Source organism: Lepisosteus oculatus, chromosome 10 (assembly GCF_040954835.1).
Source record: "Lepisosteus oculatus isolate fLepOcu1 chromosome 10, fLepOcu1.hap2, whole genome shotgun sequence".
NCBI classification, from domain to species: domain Eukaryota; kingdom Metazoa; phylum Chordata; class Actinopteri; order Semionotiformes; family Lepisosteidae; genus Lepisosteus; species Lepisosteus oculatus.
This window is the reverse complement of record NC_090705.1, coordinates 28,747,031-28,768,742: the sequence shown is the minus strand read 5'-3', so window position 1 is coordinate 28,768,742 and position 21,712 is coordinate 28,747,031. Positions and strand designations below refer to the sequence as shown.

General features: G+C 37.2%; 1 protein-coding gene across 2 annotated transcripts in view; it reads right to left on the bottom strand.

The window, feature by feature from the left end:
- The window catches only part of cap2 (cyclase associated actin cytoskeleton regulatory protein 2), a 113,124-nt gene that overhangs the window by 25,680 nt on the left and 65,732 nt on the right, over nt 1–21,712 (bottom strand). For both annotated transcript variants that reach the window (XM_069195060.1, XM_069195059.1), the window contains 3 exons: nt 13,367–13,547; nt 4,073–4,248; nt 2,926–3,049 (listed from right to left, as the gene is read on the bottom strand). In XM_069195060.1, the coding sequence (XP_069051161.1) occupies nt 2,926–3,049; nt 4,073–4,248; nt 13,367–13,547 (481 nt within the window). The remainder of the gene's footprint in view (nt 1–2,925; nt 3,050–4,072; nt 4,249–13,366; nt 13,548–21,712) is intronic.

Below are 21,712 nucleotides of genomic sequence, written 5' to 3'. Positions count from 1 at the left end.
CCAGTCTTCCATTTCTCCCTAAACATTTTAAGCATGAAAGTTTTATGAAACAGTACCCAAATATGTGATTGCTGTATAGAATGAATTTTAATTTAAAACAATTATTTAACACGCAAATTAAGCGGTTTACATCTTCTGCCTGAGAACATACTGTATTCACCTGTTGCTACCCAACGCAGGAACACAGCCACTAACTAACAAAGAGAGGACATTACCTAGCCAATATGATAAAGAAATAAATTATTATTTTGTTTATTTCTTTTGCACATTTATTTGAACATTTCCATCGATTGTACAAGCACTTGGAAACTGTCCAATCCCTAGTTCATCAGGCATTTTCTTTTACGCTGCGGGCATTCTCCCGGTCTGGGGCCGTCTAGGATATAATGCCAGCTATTTTTTGTTAAATTTTGGGTTTCCTTTAATGCCGCAGCAAACTCTTGTTTTTATGTCCACTATAACAGACAATCTCCTTTGCTTTTAACCGAGCGTTTAATAATTTCCTAAAATGAAAATGATTTACTTTATTTCCCTCACGGGATCATTAAAAGTATCTATCATCTATCTAAACTATGGAACAGAATTCTGGGGTCTCCCTATACCAGAGATTACGGTAGGGCTTCAGAATGGTGATTGGCTGTCACCATCTGACACCCCTCTGATTGGTGAAAAAAGACGTGCTGGTCTGCTATACAGACTGTACCAGGAAGAGGATTTCTTTCTATTCGAAACGTGTATTTTAAAAGTTTAATTAAGAAGTAAAAACCTTACAGCATACTCAGATTTCTAAACTGATCAGGAGGAAGAAAAATCACCCGTGTTTCGTGCATAAAAAGTGTTTTATTTATTTTATTTTTATTTAGATGAAGAGTTCCTGTCACCCCCATTCCCATTTAAATTACAAACCCCTGTTTAATTAAATGTCTTTTAATGTAAATCGCTATCTTTGTCACCACTCTGTCCAGCAAATTATTTATGGGTTTTAAATAAAGTCGATTTAAACGGGATTTAAATCAATATAAATGTTTATAGTGTAACGCATAGGTGACTATTCATTGTTAATAAAATGACTTAAATTCGATCATGTGATATTTAGAAATATAAATTTGTTTGGTGCGAGTGACGTTTTATTTAATCTCTGAGCCAGGGAAATGTTTTATTTTTTCAAAGAAATGTTTGTTAAAAAAAAGTCATGGCTCCAGTTGGATTTGAACACACAACGTGTGATGTAGGAGTCAGGAACCTAACCCACAGCGCCACCGGCAAGGTCACATGAGGAGTGTTGAAAAAGCCCTACAAACATTATCAACAGACATCGTACAGCGTGTACTATTCTTGTGTTGCGGTACATGAATATAATTATATCGTTATTAATTTCTTTAGATACGCGATTCCATATTATATTTCCTTTTAATCAAATTCTAAAAGTATGCTTGTTGACTCCGATATCACATTAGTTAAAGACTTCGATGCTTAAAATGTTTAGGGAGAAATGGAATACTGGTGTGTATTTTTTCTTTAAAGTATAGAGACCAGCCATACAGTATACTGTATGTTTATGTTCCAAAATTAATATCATTTATGGCCTTCACACACGTTACAGTATGCTCCTATTCTTTTTATGCTCAGCTACTAAGATTTCCCTTCAGTGGTAAAATTCCATATAAATATTCAATACTGAAACGGGCACAGTAAAGACATTAAATATACATATACATACTGTATACAGTACAGTTTGCATACAGTAATATGTTTATGTTCCTAAATCAATCTCTTTTATGAGCATGTGAAAGGCATGGTTAATCGGAGATTCAAAAAAATTACTTGCGTGATTGGAAACAAATGCGATATTGCGAAATGCTGTGGTGTTACTTTTACAAAGACGGTCAATGAAAAAAAGAATATGGACCAGGGCAATACTTTGAGTTTAAAGCTTGTCCAAGGTCATTCATTATTAATACTATTAGTAATATCTTCGTTAAAGACTTTGATGGCAACAGCGCAAACATGAGAGGTTGAGCTTTATTAGCTCCACCTTGCGGAAATTCCGGATACTATTATTTTACTTGCGGTATTCTAGGAGAATTTACGGTAACTCGCGGTAGACTGCGTAAAGCGCACCGCAAAATAATGCGGTATCGCCCGCTTGTTTTGAATGGCTGCATCTGTACAACATTTTTACAACAATAACGCTAGCAAGTATTAATAGAAAAAGATAAAACATTATAGCTTTTTTAAAGTATATAAACTTAATATAGTCCGAATGAGCGCGTAAAATGTTTTCCAAAATAACCACAGCAAGTGACAAAGTTACAGGCTTTGATGCATAAAACGTTTATGAAGAAGGTGGAATACTGTTGTGTATTTTTTATTTTTAGCTACCACTACCAACCGTATAAATATGTACAATATATTTACTGTATATTCCTAAATTAATATTGTTTATGACATTCAGGACGTTATGCTGCTTTTATTGTCAACCACCACAATTTCCCTTTAGAATATTAATATTCCATATTAAGTGGATTTAAAAATAAACAGATGATATTTCACTAACGTCTATCGCTCCACAAATGCCATATATTGATTGTCTTTGGCCTATGAATCACATAACTTACCACAACAAATGACACATTCTGAATGGCTGCATCTGTACTCTTAGAACTTGCCTGGTGGTGCGTATATGCAGAAATTGCTCTTATGGAAAGAAGAAGATTTTTTGCTAAAGCAAAACCTAGCAAAATATAGAAGTAGCCTTTTCCTATACTAGAAACTCATTTATTTACCCACTTTTTCCTTGCCTTAATGTGAGATTTTTTACTTTTTGTGACATTTTGTTTTGTGCTGTTTGGCAAATCATTAAAAATGTTTAAATGCCATCTGGGTATTCTTTGTAAAATGAAGTAAATATTCTAAAAAACTCACCAACAATAATGGAATTGATTTTGCCTTTTATCTGTAGTGTGGAATTACTGCACTTGAAGATGTATATCACCTGTTTCAGCTCAGTTTCAGATATGACAAGATCATTTGACCCATCCTGGTATTCCTAAAAAGAAAAAAAGAATGGAAAATAATTAACTTCATCTGGCCCATGTGTTCAACAGTGAGATAAATGTGCACATGGTTGCTTCACTATAATTGAAGATATTCAGTAAAGCATGTTGATCATTCAGATCATTTACAAAAGAAATTCTAAAAACCAAACTCTACCTAGCAAGAAAAGTCTGAAATTTAGCAATAGCTTAGTGAAAGCAGTGAAATGACTTAAATGAGCACCAAGTGCAAGGATATAAACTCTAAACCCTGCCTCTTCCCCCTGTGCAATGCAAGATGCCTTTTAAGCCCAAGCTGAGTCAGTATTTAAACTCACACCAGATGTCAGACAACAGATGCAGTCTGCCTGACCACAGGAGTACATGAGATGAAAACGGGGGGGGGTTGTTGTGTTAATCACATATTTTTGAAAGATCAGAGTTTGTGTTTATCAAAACAAAGTTACACAACAGTTTACAAAATTAAACATTTATTTGTAATACATTACAAATTTATTCCCCCCCCCCCCCAAAAGTGCCAGAATTACTGGCACCCCTATTTTCGGTTCTTTCTTTGTGTTATTTCAAAGATAACAGAACGGAGCTTTTTCTATAATGTTTTATGAGACTGGAGAACACACGGGAAGGGATCTTATACCATTCCTCCATAAAATTCCTCCAGATCCTTGATTTTTCAGACCCAGTCCACACATATAGGCTTCATCAATTCAAAACACAGGTTTTCAATGGGGAAACTCAGATGTCCACTGCTAAATATTGATTATGTTGTCAATTAACTACTTCTTCTTAGATTTTGATGTGTGTTTGAAATCAGTGTCTTGCAGAAAGATCCACTTATACCAAATACCAAAGCGTCCTGGTATTTGATAAGAGTTCATGATTTAAAAACAGACCCAGGACCATTGGAAGGAAAACAACCCTATAACATCAAAGATCCACTACCATATTCAACAGAGATAATGTTCTTTTCTGCACACACACACATTCTAAAGCAGCCAGGTTCTTAGGGTACATACCACTCTCCATTTTTTGCCCTCGAGCTGAAGCAGTGGTGGATGGTTGTGGGATGGGCTTCTAGGGCAGGGTAGGTTGGAACTGTGGCTCTTGCTTGGTGGCAAGCATCCTACCCCACCCTGCAATCTCAGGTTTGGGTTCTTGTAGGTTTTTTGGTCATCAGAAATATGCCGGAGGCCTGTGATGCAAACAAAAAAAAATACAGCATACTATTGCAGGTGAAAGAATCAACGACTGACACCAGAATCTAACCCAACTGAGGCTGACTTACAAGTGCAGCCATTCAAAATGCAAGGTACAACCCCATACCGCGTAAAATTATCTACAGTTCACCATGTTGTACCGCAGTACTGTAGGTGATTGGTTGGCCAAAACAACCGACTGGGGCACTCATGGAGTATTGGTTGTTAGTGAAACGATTGAATAATTTAATCTCTTTACTGTGAATGTTTTAATCTGCTCAATATTGAATATTTACATGGAATTTTACAACTAAAGGGAGATTTTAGTAGCTGAGCAGAAAAATAAGAGGAGCATAACGCGTCTGAAGGTCATAAACGATATTAATTTAGGAACATAAACATGATGTAAACTGTATTTGGCTGGTATTGGTAGTTTAAAAAAATACACACCAGTATTCCACTTTCTTCCTAAACATTTTAAGCATCAAAGTCTTTAATTCTGTTTCATACTGTGGTTATTTAGACAGTTTTCATGTGCTCCTTTTGACTATATTAAGTTTATATACTTCATAAAAAGTTAAAGTGTTTTAACCTTTTCTATGAATATGTGTGCTCGTTATTGCAGTTAAAAAACATATTCTTTAGAATTTGATTAATAGGGAATATAATACAGAATTGCATATCTAAAGAAATTAATAATTATATAATTATATTCATATAGCTCAAATTATCACAGTAGAACAATTTCCCTGTAAACATCTGCAGCAGTTTAACTCATTAACCTGTGATTACGTGAAAACAATTTGCCTGCCCTGTGCAACTACAGCTTAAGCTGTTAAGCAACACGTTGGTGTAATGGGCTAGGCATGTGTTATGCTGGAGGTCAGGGTTTCGAACCCAGCTGTCAATATGAGTTGTCTTTTAACAAATAAACATTTATTTGAAAAACTAAAATACCAAATATTATGGACACTATATACACATTTTTGATATTTCTAAATATCACAACATGTTCGAAGCTAAGTGATTTATTAATAACAACAAATAATTTCTAACTCCTACTGTACTGCCAATAAAGTATATTTTGTGGAAAATACATTTATTTGTCCTGCATCAAAATTTAACTCATTCAGAGTGCCCTACATTACAAACTCCAAGCGTTTCATTTTGTCTATTGCTACAATATCAACAGCAATGTAGTTAAAAAGAAAATGTCAAAATGTTTCCAAAATAACCACAAGTGAACGAGTTGAGGGATTTGAAAATAATAGAGAAATCATAACAATGACCCCATGTTGCTAATCATGCATACCCAACTGAAAGAAGGAAACTTAAATCGACACGTGATGGTTTTGTGTTTAAGTATTTCTTAATGGAAATCTTTAAGTTAAACAAAGAAGGGGGAATAGTTATTTTTTTACAAATAATCGCAGTAATCGGAGAAAAGCCTATCAACACAAGGGCAAACATTTTTTTTATTTAAATAAATTAAATAAAAACTAAGATACAATGAAGTGTTCCTGCCTAACTCAAACATTGTGTGGCTGTAAAAATGGTTTAGATAGTTAAAAACCACTTTTTATTTTTTTTAATAATGTTTAAACTACTTGAATTTAATAAAAGTTGTACTGATTTAATACCTATTGATAGTAATATTAATATGGAGTCATGTAACTAAGCAGCTAAAATATTTTGGAAACATATTTTGGACATTTTGGAAACATTTTGACATTTTTTTTTAAAGCTGTTCTTATAGTGGTAATGGAGAACATACTGTACAGTATGTTGAAACCGTACCATGACAGTGAAGACGTGTTACACCTTCAAGTAAGCCAGTGACTGTTGAAATGAGGTTGTGTAACCTTGCAGACATCATTCTGTACGCTGAAGAGTTATAGAGCAGGCATGTCGTGTATCACCTCATACACTGGGTTCGAACCCAGCTGTCGCCAAGAGTTTTCTTTTAACAAATAAACATTTCTTTGAAAAACTAAAATAGTAAATATTATCTATATTTATAGCAATATTATTGAATTTGTTGGGATTTCTAAACGCTTGTTATTGCAGTAAAAAATGCATACTTTTTAGAATTTGATTAATAGGGAATATAATTTGGAATCGCTTATCTAATGAAATTAATAACAATATAATGAAATTAATAACAATATTAATTTAAGGATCTAAATATATGTATTTATAAAGCTGGTAGTATTACTGGAATCCATTTTCTTTGTAAACGTTTTATTTTTAATTTAATTCATTCACACATGATGAATTGTGAGAGAGTGATAGATGGAGACAAGATGGAGGTTCTTGTCAAAACTACATTCCCTGGAATGCAGTGGGAAATAATGTGCCACCCTCAGTCACCTGACTAGCTGATGAGTGGAGTGTCCAGAAAAACGCTATACAGATGCAGCCATTCAAAATGGGTGGGGTGTGGTATACCCCGGTGGGCGTGTCGCATCAAAACGCAGTATCACGCGGTATATCGCGGCATTTGACATCATGCCGGAAAGTATCCGGAATCACCTTGTAAAACCGCCAGGAGGAGCCAATAAAGCTTAACCTCTCATGTACAGCATTTGAGCTTTTAAATTTAAACTGTGTATTACAGCATGTTAATCATCAGTCATTAAAAAGTTGGTATATTTTATGAAAGCAAGATTGCCCAGTTGGACAAAAGTACACAACCTACCTTTATCAGAAATATTTATGCATCAAAGCCTTTACCGAAGATATTACTGATAGTATTAATAATGAATGACTTTGGACAAGCTGTAAACTCAAAGTATTACGCTGGTCCACATTCTTTCTAACTGTCATTTTAAACAAACATACTTTTAGTTTTTTCTTTGACAAACAGGACATTAGCTAGCCAATATGATAAAGGAATGACTTTTTTTGCAACAGTAATTTCTTTAGCACATTTGTACAAGCACTTGGAATCTGTCCAAGCCCTACTTTGTCAGGCATTTTCTTTTACTGCAACGGACATAAAAACTCTCTTGCTTTTAACAGAGCGTTTCATAATTTCATAATTGATTTTTCATAAAATCAACGCTTTCTTTTCCATATACCAGATATTATGGAACCACTTCAGAAGGGTGTCAGCCAGTCAGATTCCAGGAATCGGTACTTTAAAGAAAAAATTAAATTTCTCCCTAAACATTTTAAGCATCGAAGTCTTTTACTAACTTGTAAAATAGCGTGTAAAAAAGTGGTAGTTTTTAGCTTTTCTGCTAATATAATACGGAATCACGTATCTAAAGAAATTAATAATGATATGATTATATTCGTGTACTGCGACATTTTTTAAAAAAAAATAGAATAGCAATATTATGGACAATTAATTGACTTTTATATTTCTAAATATCACAACATGATCGAATTTAAGTCATTTTAATAACAATGAATAGTCACCTATCCATTACAATATAAACATTTATATTGATTTAAATCACGTTTTGATTTAAATCGCAAACACGTGTTTAAATATGTGTTTTTGGATTCACAATCAGACAAATGCAACATAAATTGATATCTTTGTCTTCTAAGTATCTTAATAAACTTTCAGCATGGCTTTCTCCCCGTTTAGATTTATTTTTCTTGGGATCTTGGGATCAAACGTGGAAAGATTAGATTGTAATTGTTTTTATTTTTTAAATCCATTTTAGAAAAGTGTAATCAATACTAAAAAGCTGTACACCACCTGCTATAAAGATACATATTGTAATACTTTCGGGCTTGGATAGGACGGACAGTTAACGGATAGTTAAAGCCTTGATTTTATATATCACCTTTAAAAGTGGCATCTCAAAGCAATACAGATTACAAAGTAAATACCCCAAACTGATTGTACCCATCTGTCATGCTAATAAAGCACCTTAAATTGAAATGAATCGAGAGAGGGAGGGGGGGAGCATGTTTGAGCTGTCGCCATCAAAGTCTTTACCGAAGATATTACTAATAGTATTTACAGTATAATGAATGACCTTGGACAAGCTGTAAACTCAAAAGTATTGCCCTGGTCCACATTCAGTATGTATATGTATATTAAATGTCTTTACTGTGCCCGTTTAAGTATTGAATATTTATATGGAATTTTACCCATCGTTTTTAATTTCTTTAGATATGCAATTCCACATTATATTCCCTATTAAAAGCTTAAAACTACCACTTTTTATACACATGTTATTTCACGTTAGTTAAAGACTGCGATGCTTAAAATGTTTAGGGAGAAATGGAAGACTGGTGTGTATTTTTTCTTTAAACTACCAAGACCAGCCATACACAGTACAATTTACATACAGTAATGTTTATGTTCCTAAATTAATACTGTTTATGACCTTCAGATGCGTTATGCTCCTCTTCTTTTTATGCTCAGCTACTAAAATGTCCCTTTAGTGGTAAAATTTCATATAAATATTCAATACTAAGTGGATTAAAATGTGCACAGTAAAGAGTTTAAATGATTAAATCTTTTCACTACCGACCAATGCACCACGAGTGCCCCTGTCGGTCATTTTGGCCAGCCAATCACTTACCGCCCTGCGGTGCTTTCCCGTACCGCGGGTTTGTACCGTGTATTTTGAATGGCTGCATCTGTATATAAGTGTAAGCAATTATTATTATTATTATTATTATTATAAGGTGACTTTCTGCTATCTAAACCATTTTTTACAGGTTTTAAAATCACGCAATGTTTGACTTAGGGAGGAACATGTCATTGTATCTTATTTTTTATTTCATTTTTTTAAATAAATATAAGGCAATCAGCAATCAAATGTCCTGTTTTTTTCTTAACACTAATTTTTCCATCAATATTGTAGTGTAGCGGCGAGGCTTAATAATAAGACAGAATTAAGTGTTTCTGAGCTTTCCCAAATTAGGCCTCATTTCTCTGTTCATCTCTGTGGTGCAGCCACAGAGAAACCATTCATGCAAGGTGATTTAAGGTCCAAGGACAGCTCCCAAAGGGGGATGCACTTAGCTAAGCCTGGCTATCATGATCAATGGTCACCCATTGGCGCCTATCTGTTTAGGGAGTGCGAGTTGGACATCTGGACTGCATTACTAAGTGTCAGGCTTAAGTGACTCATATCTCACCTTGATCAACCAATCAGGGACTGGTAGGGCCGAGTAACCCACGTGGGACTCTGATGCCCATGGAACTTTCAGCCAATCAATGAGCTGAAGTTCCTCCAGGTAAAAACAGGCAACACAGAGAGCCTGAGAGATTCAGACAAGATTCAGAAGGAATTCAAAGGAGAATCCCAAGGGCAGGACATTCTCGCAGCGCGCCTCCTGACCATCCTGAGACTCAGCCCGGACAACCACGGAACGGCCAGTGTGTCCGAGTGCCAGAACTTTCCTTTGTTCTAAGAGTCTAGAGTGGAGGTTGCCAGAGAGTAACCAGCAGCAGGCCTCGTGAACAGGTCGGAACTGTGGAAAGCTGAATCACTATTCAGAACTAGCTCTTCATCAGGAACGAACCGGTCCTCTTCCTGACTTGCTGGGACCCACAGTCATCTTTTCTCCTGTGCACAAACTTTGCTAGTTAAAGCCAACACTAACTAGCCGGTCAGTGAGCATCAGCAGCGCACCGTCGCAAGCCGCACAGCACAGCCTGGCACGGAGCCAGAGAGGGCGGATTGGACAGCAACAGCCTGCAACTGTTTCTTTGTGCCCGCAGGAGATCTGAATCCCCAGAGATTGGATGAGTATTCAACTTCAATGCATTACAGCTCGAGAATTCAATTGTTATCCCAACCAGTTGATATCAATTTAATTCCTAAGAGTTATGTACTTGTTTGAGTATCTAATGTAGAAGTTGTAACCAAGTTCACTTTACGAAACGGTCTTAATGAATGATATACTGAACGTATTTCCTCTTGATGTGTAACTCTTTGTAACTGACCGAATATACCTTTTGTATTCTGATAACCCTCTCGCTAAGATCTGTTAGGTTTATATGCATATTCTATGTATTAATAAATGTATCCTCGTGTATTAGTACCTGTGTGTGTGCGTTGTTTGAGTTATGTCGCATGGTTGGACTCTAAAGCCATCAAAAGAATCAACTTTGTGATTTACTGCTACAATTAATAATTGTCTCAGTAAATGCCCAAACCCTACAGAACTGGTGCCTTCAGAGAGCCACTATGATTACATATTTGGCGTCCCTGAACCGGTTTTCTCTACAGTAGTTTGAGTCTTTGTGTAAGCTGTAAATTCTTTTTACTTCTTAAATAAACATTTGAAACACTTTAATTTTGTAAACGCAACAAATTTCTGTACAAAAATAAAATAATGTTTTCTACTGGTGTTAAGCACATTAGCCAGTTGCTGACAAGATAGCGCACCGTCCACCACTGACCAGTGATATAACTTTAATATAAACAAGATCAAGAACTTTAGATTTTTATTTCCCACAAATTGTAAATATGACGTTTACATTGGCGTTTTTATTAAGTTTTCACTTAAGCGTATGGAGGAGTGTCAGCTGTGAAGGAGAGTTCCCCTCTTCCCTCCACGGACAGACTGATAAAGTAATTTTGAAGTGTTAACTATCAGGCCATTGCAAGCCACTGCAGCAGCTACAAATAAATAAAAAACAACCTTTTTTTCTCCTGATAGTAACTGTAACAAATTTGTCACGTTTCACATCCTTGTGAAACAATCATGACGTTTTCATCCAATCAAAGGTTTGATGTTTTTTTTATTTTGAAACTGTGATCTTGACATGCAGGTGTGAAGTAGAGTTAACAGCTTCAGATTTAAAAGGTTATTAATAATATCTTCCGTGTTGCATTAACACTGGAATGTTCTTACAAGTATAAAAAGAGGCGATACACAATGTGTCTACTCTATAACTCTTCAGTTTACAAAGAAATTCCACCAGAGCCACACAACATTGTCCAATAATACTCTTCTTGTGTCTAATTTCTAGTTTCGCAGGATTTGCACATTGTTTGATGGGGATGACATTACCCACGTCTACTGTATATCACTGTACAACACAGGTTTGAGTCGGAGTGTCTGGAAACAAAACACAGCGCCTTCCAATACATACAGTATAACTACTTTATGATTTCTTTATCCGTTTCAGCTAAATGATTGGAATTAAATCAGTCAGAATCTCGGAGTGAAAATTGTAAATATAACCCTTCTTCCTTCCTTTGTTTAACTTAAAGAATTTTGCGAAGAAATCCCTAATCACAATACTACTGTATCACTTAATTTATCCAGATACACAAATTCATGCCAGAGCCAACAACAAGCTATAATAGTGGACTATTTTTATGTATTCACTATATAAGAAACAAACTGAAAGTAATACTCTGAACGCGCTTTGAACCATTGGGTGCAGTGCTTTGTCCATTACCACTACAAGGACAATAAAAGTTTTTTAATGGATGTCAAAATGTTTCCGAAATGTCCACCTGTGATATTTTAGCTGCTTAAAGCCTTTTTAAAGACCATGCATCTGTTCGCTTATGTTCACTTTTTAAGGTTCAACTTGCAGCTCTTCTGATTAGGGTTGAATATTGAAAAATTTAATTTTCCTGTTCGCACAAACGCAAAGAAAATACTGATATTAAATGCAAAATCAACCACTTCCCACCCCCTGGGTAAACAGAGAACTGAAATTGCAGACATTGTTATCCTTGCACCAGTAAGAGAATGTTTGAATTGAACAGACAAGGTTACGGGAGGTCAAAGTCGCTGTACATGATCACGTGATGACCCGAAAAAGAAGGCTCTATATCTTGGGAACTAAAGCAGCTGGGAAGCTGCTTTCAATGGCACACACAAGCACAAATGCAGCACTAATGCATGAGTTTCAGCATTTGAGCTGTTTGTAGGAGTGCCAACTTCAGAGTTTTAATACTCTTTCAACACCCTACAGCGAATTTAGAATGCAGAAGCTAGAATTGTTACTCAGAGCAGAAATTAAGACTATATAACCTCCATACTTAGCTTCATTGGCTTCCTGTTAGGTACAGGGCGGACTTCAAAATCCTTCTACTTACTTACAAGGCTCTCAGAGGTCAGGCACCTGTCTATCTAATTGGAACTTATTAATGTATACCATCCAAGTTGTCTGCTTTGATCACAGAATACAGGTCTTCCTCATATTCCACGCTTTAATAAAAAAAACAGTTGGCGGTAAAGCCTTTAGTAACAGGGCGCATAGTTTATGTCTCCCATCCATATTCAGGATTCTGAGTCGATCTCAGTATTCTAATCCAGACTGAAGATCTATTTCTTCAGCCTAGCCTACTCACACCTTACATCATAGTCTGCTGCCATGGATCCAAGAGGGACGTCGTGGATATAGCTATTTTTTAGGAAGATTTTGCTGGTCTACAGAGATCTTCATGGAGTACTGACATACAGAAGACAAGATGGATGGATTAATACCCTCATTCATTTATTTCTTTTTTTAATTGTATAACGTTAGCATTGAATTCTTATGTGTTAACACAAACTCTTTTGCGAAGACAGCTGCCTATGAGAGCAAGGTAACCATTTATTTTGTACTAACTCAACAAAGGTTTGATTTACAGATTTTTTAGCACTTGGGTTCCAACTAATACCCACTACAGCTGCCTGCAACACAGCCATATTACAACCCCTGATGTCAGTGTTTAAGCCTGTACTCCTCCACCGATGTCTGAAGCTCCTTGCTGAGTCATAACACCTATACAACCATTTCACTGTTTAAAGTCTAATGACTAATGAGCCCTAATAAAGGTGAAACAGCTGTTTGTGGCTTAGCTTTTAATTTAAAATCAGAAGTTTACTGTATGAACTGACTCAAGTAAATTATCAAGCCATACAGTGGAGAATAGATATTTCACAATTAAGAATTATTTTTTAAAGAAAATGTTCTTTCTGCTGAGGAGAATAAAACAAAACACTGATCAACCCACTTGGAGAATCCCACTCAGAGCTGTGTATAGATCTGTGTATGTCCTAGGATTGACCTCATAATCATAGAGTTTAACCTAGGCCTGGGCAAGTGTCTTTACTGGTTTAGTTACTCAGTATGCCCCAAAAGCTTTTGAAGAATCTTTCTCTTCTCTCATTGACTTGCGCTTTGGTTACCTTTGGTGATAGTTTCTCCTTGGTTGAGCTGGGCAAAGAGAGCAGAGTGGAGTGCTGATGAGTCTGTCTTAGGAACTTCATTTTCCTGGACAGGAGGAGGTCCAGGAGGAGGAGGAGGGGGGGGTGGACACTGTCCTCCAGGAAGAAACCCAGCAGATGAAAATTCAGAGACCAATGGGCCCTGGAGAGGATATGAAAGAGAATATAGTTCAACTCATTATCACTGTTTGATACCATGTAGTTCAACATGGTACCAATGATGATAATGCATTTATATAGCACTTTCCCTCCCAAGTCTAAAAGCAAATACAGGAAGAGATCCACTTCATCTACCACTGAAATGCTACACCCATTGTGTTTACACATGATAGCCATTATGTACCAGCAGCTCTTAAATAAGTGAGACAGTGCTTCAACAACTGACATTTTCACAAATGTCTCAATGTCAGAACTCCCCTTTCAGCTGTGTTTGCTTAAATTTATGCAACCAACTGGGCTTCTGCCAATGGAAAAACAGCAATTGTTTGATATACTGTCATTTTCACCTACAGATCCAGCCATTCAGAATGAGTGCCGGAATTCACCAATTTACAGTGTGCACACCCCAGCAGAACATAACGTAACACCGACAACAGTAATTAATAATTGCTTACACTTATATAGTGCTTTTCTGGACACTCAACTCAAAGCGCTTTACAGGTAATGGGGACTCCCCCCCCCCCCACCACCAATGTACAGCCCCACCTGGATGATGCGACGGCAGCCATAGTGCGCCAGAATGCTCCACCACACATTAGTGGGGAGGAGAACAGAGTAATGAAGCCAATTCATAGATGGGGATTATTAGGAGGCCATGATTGGTAAGGGCTAATGGGAAATTTGGCCAGGACGCCAGGGTTACACCCCTACTCTTTTCGAGAAACACCCTGGGATTTTTAATGACCACAGAGTCAGAACCTCGGTTTTACGTCTTATCTGAAAGACGGCACCTGTTTACAGTATAGTGTCCCCGTCACTATAATGGGGGATTAGGACCCACATGGACCACAGGGTGAGCACCCCCTGCTGGTCCCACTAACACCTCTGCCAGCAGCAACCTTAGTTTTTCCCAGGAGAGAAGTGGTAGCATCGAAATATAAGTTAAAAATAACCTTATAGCTAGAGAATTGAAACAGGTGGGTACAGTTTAGAACTTGTATGACTTAAGTGGAAAATATAATTTAAGGGATTTAGCAACAGTTGCTACACATCATCTAACACAGCCATGGGTGCAAGTTCTTAAAATCAGGATAAAATCAGGAAACTATGTAGCAAAAATTATGGTATATTATAAAGATATTTCAACATTCAATGCATGTATCATTATGGAAATTCAGAAGCCAAAACTGATATGGCTAAAAATGATATGGCGTATTAACGTATTAACAAACATCAACAGAACAGGTGCACTGGAAGAAAAGGGATAGTAACACAGTATTGTTAAATATACACTTAAATTTTAAAAACAGTCTAAAAATAAGGTTAACAATTTTAAAAACTGCAAAGAAATGAGGAAGGCTTACAAGCAGTTAGCTAAAAAACAGATACATAATCAATAGTTAAAGACTGGTCATATTTCAATAACACAATGCTAATGACTCAAAATGAATTTATTTTTTAAAACATGAAGATTAATGCTATAAAAGCCTTAGTTTAATGGAAATATTAAACATCAAAGTAGGAGAGTGTCCTACAGTATGCATAAAGGCTTTTATAGGCTTTTTATAGGCTTGGAGATTCAAATACAAAAAAGAATACTGTATTCTGCACCTTGGTACAAGCTGAAAAAAGACATTAAGAGTAGTCATTACAGGGAAACTATACTTTAGTTTCCACATTGGGAATAACAGTAGATGACAGACATGCTAAATGAACATCTCAAATAGGTTTATACAGTAGAAGATGTCAATGGCATGCTCCATGTTTGGATTCTCCATAAGCACAAAACTCAATTCAAATCAACCTGCAGTTAAATCTCTCTCTCTCTGTACCCTGGCTACCACAAAATAAATATGTAGCCTATTTTCTCGTTCTAAAATGCACAATAAGCAGGAAAGATGTCTCTAACTGAGGTATCTTTTACTCATGCATGTTCCCTAAAAACACAGCTAAGCAAGCTCTCCTAGCAAGATGTCTGGATGTCTGGATGATCATGAAGTTGGGGCTCTTGCCTGCTGCAAGCTTCAACTTCCAACTCCTCTTGGGTCATCTCTGATCCTGTTTCTCCTCTACTTCCTTGTTTCTCGTTGTTCCTGCTTCTTTTTTTCCTTTGTGCACTTAATGTGATCTTATAGGGTGTGTTTCTGTAAAGCTCCTTGACAGTCATTAATCCACAGTTTAGCTAGGTATGCCAAGGTAAACTTTATAATAGTTTCTGCTCAAGGGATCCCCCACATTTCAGCAAACATTCTCTCTGCTTTGAAGATAGAAGTGCCAGGTGTCAAAAACTTCTAACACCTAAAGCTGTAACAATACATACTGTTTAATGCTTTCTTTCGGTGTAATGAAAAAAGTAATGCTTGTAGTTTTTAATTCATGTCATCCAAGCAGAGGTGGTTCAAGAATTTTTGTCTGTCATGTGGAAGGTTTGGGTTCAATTTTTCGCCAATATGCAAGCTGTACTTTCAACAGATTGATCCTTGGGGATAATATAGACTCTTTTTCTAATAATACAAAAATAATATCCTACATTTACAATTTTATTAATTTTATGTATCACTGTATGTTAAATATTAAATTAATATTAATAATATAAATAGCACATAGAGTACAGTGCAGCAAACATGAAACACGGGGGCTGTTTCACATAGAGCTGTTTTACTCAGCAGGATACACAAAAAATAGTTTATTGTGCAGCCTGTTGTGACGTGAATGTGGTCTTTTCAGGTTTACATACAAATTAAACAATTTATATTTTGTCTGAAAGCTAATTTAAGCAACAACATCAATGAAAGAGGCAGCTGTCAGTACTGATGTAACCAGGATTTATATTTGGAGTGGCAGGGACACCAGCATAAAACAGTAATCCCAAGATCTGGAAGTGTTGCTATTTGACAACTAGAGTGCAGAACTTTGCAGCCACTTGCCAAAAATGTGGCATATCTAAGCAAATCTGGTGCGTATGCTTTCCTAATAATGTATTTCTGATACTCCTCTCAGAGGCTGTAAAATTTGTTATTTCTGAAAACCAGGGCAACCAACTAAGTACAAGAAATACATTTCTCTTACAAAGATAAACTGCCTTTTTATTCATTTGGAGATAGTTAAGAGGGTAAAATGTACCCTATATTAAGGTTACGCTATACTAAGCTAAGTACATAAAATATTTCATTGATAATGTCAACATTACAATTGTTAGCAAAAGTGGCAATTATGTTTGCATGTAAAATACTTTTGGAAAGTAACCTCTTGCCACAACAACAAAGATTTATGCTACTTACTTAGCTGGGTGAATATGTGCTGTCTGCCATACACAAGAGGAGTATCAAAAGCCCTAATTGGGAGAAAAAAAGTATTGTGTACCATACCTGAATATTTTAGAATAAGACGGAATTTGTGTAGTAATACTTTACACCCACCCACACAGCCATTACTGGTACAATACATGTCTTGTAAGTATGACTTGCATTATTAGGTGAAAAACAGTACAATTGCAATTATATTCAACATTGTATTAATAGTTACCAGAAGTACAAATTCTAAACCAAATCTGAAATCTTTTTAAGAAACAAGTTATTAACTTTGTTTTGCACCCACTTGAGAGTTCAAGCAGGGTGTGCTCAACAAATATTGTGTTAAAATTACTGAGGGTGTTAAGATTCAATGAGCTCCACGGCGCTGTGACACAAAGTGAAATTACTCAGCCAGATAAGTTTTGTAAATTTCCTGACAAAAGTCTGTAGTTTTCGTTTCATGAAGCAAGATCAAATTGTATATGGTTAGGTCACTAGCTCCTAGACTGCAGTCCACTGTCGTGGGATTAACAACTACCAATGCTTTTTGAATACACTTGTGATGCATCAGTTTGTATCCATGTAATCTGTAGATATTTTGCTTTTCCTGCAGTAAGAATAATGCCACATCCACAATGTCTGAATAGTTTTATGGTGAAATAAAAGTAAATGTTTCAAGGATCATTTTCACATACCTATTCTCATAAACTTTCTATTAATTGCAACCAAATAATTGTTGCAATGTCCTGGTAACTAAGACCATTTTGAAATAAATATGCACAGCCACTTCCATCATGTCATGTACTTAACTCTGAGGTCTCATCTATGCACAAAAAACACTGGAGATATTTAAGAGTTAATAAATTCTACATAGGAGATAAAAGTCCTAATCAGGGGCAATTTGATTTTCCTTGTGGCACCAGGATACTGCCATAGTTCATACCCTTGCATTACCTTGCAATTATCTCCGTGACTTTGCACCCTTTGTTGGCTTTGACTGGTGTTGCTTAACAGAATGCAAGCTGCTTGGTCAAGGCAGCACAAAGATTAGAGATCTTTAATAACATTTAATTCTAAGTGAAAACAAAAGGCCTTGTCCCAACACATATTATGAATCTTGTGTGAGTATTGGAGTCAACCTTTCTTTAGGAAAACCCTTTTATTAATAATAAATACAGTATTATTTATCATGGACTGTTATTCATATACACCTGAGACAGGAAATGGGTGTCAGAAAGTGGCTCAACCAATCAAACCGTAGTATTTACCCATTTTGACAAAATGTGGGGTGGGGTAATTCAGAGTGTATTTTGGGCCTAGAGTTTTGAGAAGCCTCTTCCCCTTTTAACCCTAGCTCTTTTTTTAAACTATTTGTAGCTTCCTCTGTGCAGGGGGAAGTGGAGAGCTACAGTACATGTCTCCAGATGCCTTGGGGAAATGGCCTGTGAAATTGCTGTCTAAAGAGTCTCAGCTATGAGAGATTATCTACTTTCTTGCTGGCTTTAAAAGGCCTTGACAAGCACAGGTTAGAGTCTTTTTGTTGATGTCATATTTTGGACTTTAGTAAAGGACAAAGTGAGTAATACTGGCTTTTTCTCTGGTAGTAAAAGGTTGAGATCCCGGATGGATGTGATCCAGCAACCCCTGAAAACGTCACACCATGTTAAGAATAAGAGTTAATTTGCAATTTCATTTATTTTTGGTTTCATATGTGAATAATAAATGATTAATTCACCCTCTGATGCATATGACCACACATGTGAACATACCTGACTGGTCCTTGTAGCATACCATCACAAATATGTATTTAGAATGCTAGAAATGGAAGCAGTTACAGCTCTAGTGTTTTGTGTTTTCTGTTTAGCTACAGTAGCTAATATGGAACTGCTTTGTGCTTACAAACAATTTGTCACAACCGTCTCTTCAAACTTAAGTCTTGTTTGGTAAGATGATTAGACAGTGTCTTGAGTACAAAACTTAGCCACACAACTTTCTTAAAAAAGGCTGAAAAGTAGGATTATATAAGAGAAAAAATGTCATAATTATTTCTATTAGACAAAATTGTCTTGCTAATTTGAGTAATCTTTGCCCTACATAGCTGTGAAAATATATTTGGTCAATTGCTAAACATTTCAGTGAATTAGGAAACCTGAAATAGAAAGATGGTGTTATTGATCTGGCAGCACAGTAAGCGTACTTCTGGTCACATCTACGAGGTCACAGCCTAAGGAAAATTGAACCTGTCTTTCAATAAAGCTGTGTTGTGTAGCTAAATGTCTTATGATGAGTTTGTCCTATATTTGTCTGTAGATGTTGTGTTGATTGTACACGGTTTGGCAACACTGTAATTCAACTATATATCTTAAAATGGTCTTTTTATTCCTTTCTTACATTCTCCACAAGAGTTAATGATGTTTCAACATAATTTTTAGAATTCCCAATTTGTGTTTGTAGTTTGTTTTTTGTACCTGCTTAAGCTTAGACTTGTCAATATCAAATCTGTGGAGTGATTGCTCCATCTTGAATTCTACATCCTAAACAAAAATTAAGAGAATTTAATCTGTTGCTTCAAAAAATGTTGGTCAATCCTGCTGTTTTGTTTTCATCTGCAAGTATGACTAGTTTACTTTATCAGAAACTCAATAAAATACAAAACATAGCAATTCCCATACAGATCCCTGTGATACTCCTCAAATAATGTCATCCCAATTTGAGCATTTACCTCTTAGCTTTATTCTCTGCTTTCTACAGTTCTCAATTAAACAATATACATTTTCCTAAATGCCTGCACTGTGGAAATTAATATTTTAAGATACAGTTTCTGGCGCTGGAAAGATGGCGACGGTTTACAGAAAGCTCTCTCGTTGTGTGTCTGTTTTAATGTTTATTTATACGTTAATACTCTTGTTTTGTGTTGGACGCTCAATGTCTGTCATTACTTATGATAGACAAACGCTTTTAAACCTGAGGACAGACTCCTTAAAGTCTTCAAACAACTTTTTTCACGTACCGGACCCCACCTGCTGGATCAGACAAAGATGCGGCGAACAACAACAACAGGTGGGCAGCAGACGCCGGGGAAGACGAGCCGGTGTACTTGCGTGACTACGAAGGCGTCCGCACAGACCACCGCTGCCGTCTATTTTGTTAGCTAATGTTCAGTCACTGGACAATAAGATAGATGAGCTACATTGTCGGATCAACGCGGAAAGGGACCTGAGGGATTGCTGTGTTTATGCCTTCACTGAAACCTAGCTGAATGCATGTGTCCCGGACACCGCCATCCAGCCAAAGGGGTTCACCGTTTACCACCAAGCAACCGGCAAACACAAAGGCGGAGGCGTTTTTTTCCTGGTCAACAGCAAGTGGTGCACCGACGTGAAGGTAATCTCTAAATCCTGCTCGCCGAATCTAGAACACCTGACCATAAAATGTCGACCCTTTTATTTGCCGAGGGAGTTTTCCGCAACTATTATCACAACCGTTTACATTCAACCTCAAGCCTGCGTGGAAGCAGCACATAGCGAACTCCACGACATTATCAACAAGCACAAAAACTCCCACCCAGATGCCGTCTCAATTGTAGTTGGGGACTTCAACCACTGCAATCTGAGGAAAGTTCTGCAAAAATACATTCAGCATGTCACTGTACCGACAAGAGGAGGCAATATTTTAGACCACTGCTACACAACAATAAAAGGAGCATGCAAAGCGCTTCCCAAACCGAGTTTCGGTAAGTCGGACCACATCGCTCTCCTGTTGCTTCCTGAGTACAAACAGAAGCTGAAAACCTCCCCCATTGCGAACAGGTCAGTGCGTTGTTGGTCTGTTGGTTCAACCACGACATTCGCAATAAAATAAAAGATAGATCCACCGCGTTCAAATCAGGGGACAAAGAGCTGTACAAGAAATCACGGTATGCATTAGAAGAAGCCATAAAACGCGCCAAACGGAGCTACAGAGTGCGGCTTAAAATGCAGTGCGCTGACATCCGGAGGCTGTGGTAGGGATTACAGTCAATCACAGGCTACAAGGGCTGCAGCCAGGAGATTGACACGAAAAACGCATCCCTGCCTGACGAGCTGAACCACTTCTATGCCCGCTTTGATGCTCTGAACACGGGCAATGCTGAGAAGACCCCAAGTGTGCAGGGTGAGTTTGTTCTGAAACTCTCAGAGCAGGACGTGCAGAAGACTCTGAGCAGGGTGAAAATCTGTAAGGCTGCAGGGCCTGATGGGATACCACCTCGCGTCCTGAGGACATGTGCAGCCCAGCTGACCACAGTGTTTACAGACATCTTTAACTCCTCCCTGTCACAGTCCATGGTCCCCACCTGCTTTAAAAAAACCACTATTGTTCCAACCCCCAAAAAGACAAAAGTGACATGCCTGAATGATTACCGCCCAGTGGCATTAACATCTGTGGTGATGAAATGCCTGGAGACGCTGGTGTTGTCACACATCAACTCCTCCATCACAGAGTCCCTGGACCCCCTGCAGTTCGCCTACCAGAACAACAGATCAGTGGATGATGCTGTCTCCCTGGCTCTGCATACAGCCTTGGAACACCTGGACACTAAGAACTCGTATGTGAGAATGCTGTTTGTGGACTACAGTTCAGCATTCAATTCCATCATACCCAGTCAACTGGTGACAAAGCTCAGGGGATTAGGTCTGTGCAACTCTGTCTGCAACTGGCTGCTGGACTTTCTTATCGAGAGACCACAGGTGGTGCGGATAGGCAATAAAACATCAACACCACTCACCCTGAGCACTGGAACCCCACAAGGCTGCTGTCTGAGTCCAAGGTTGTACTCCCTATTTACTCACAACTGCACAGCAAGACACAGCAACAA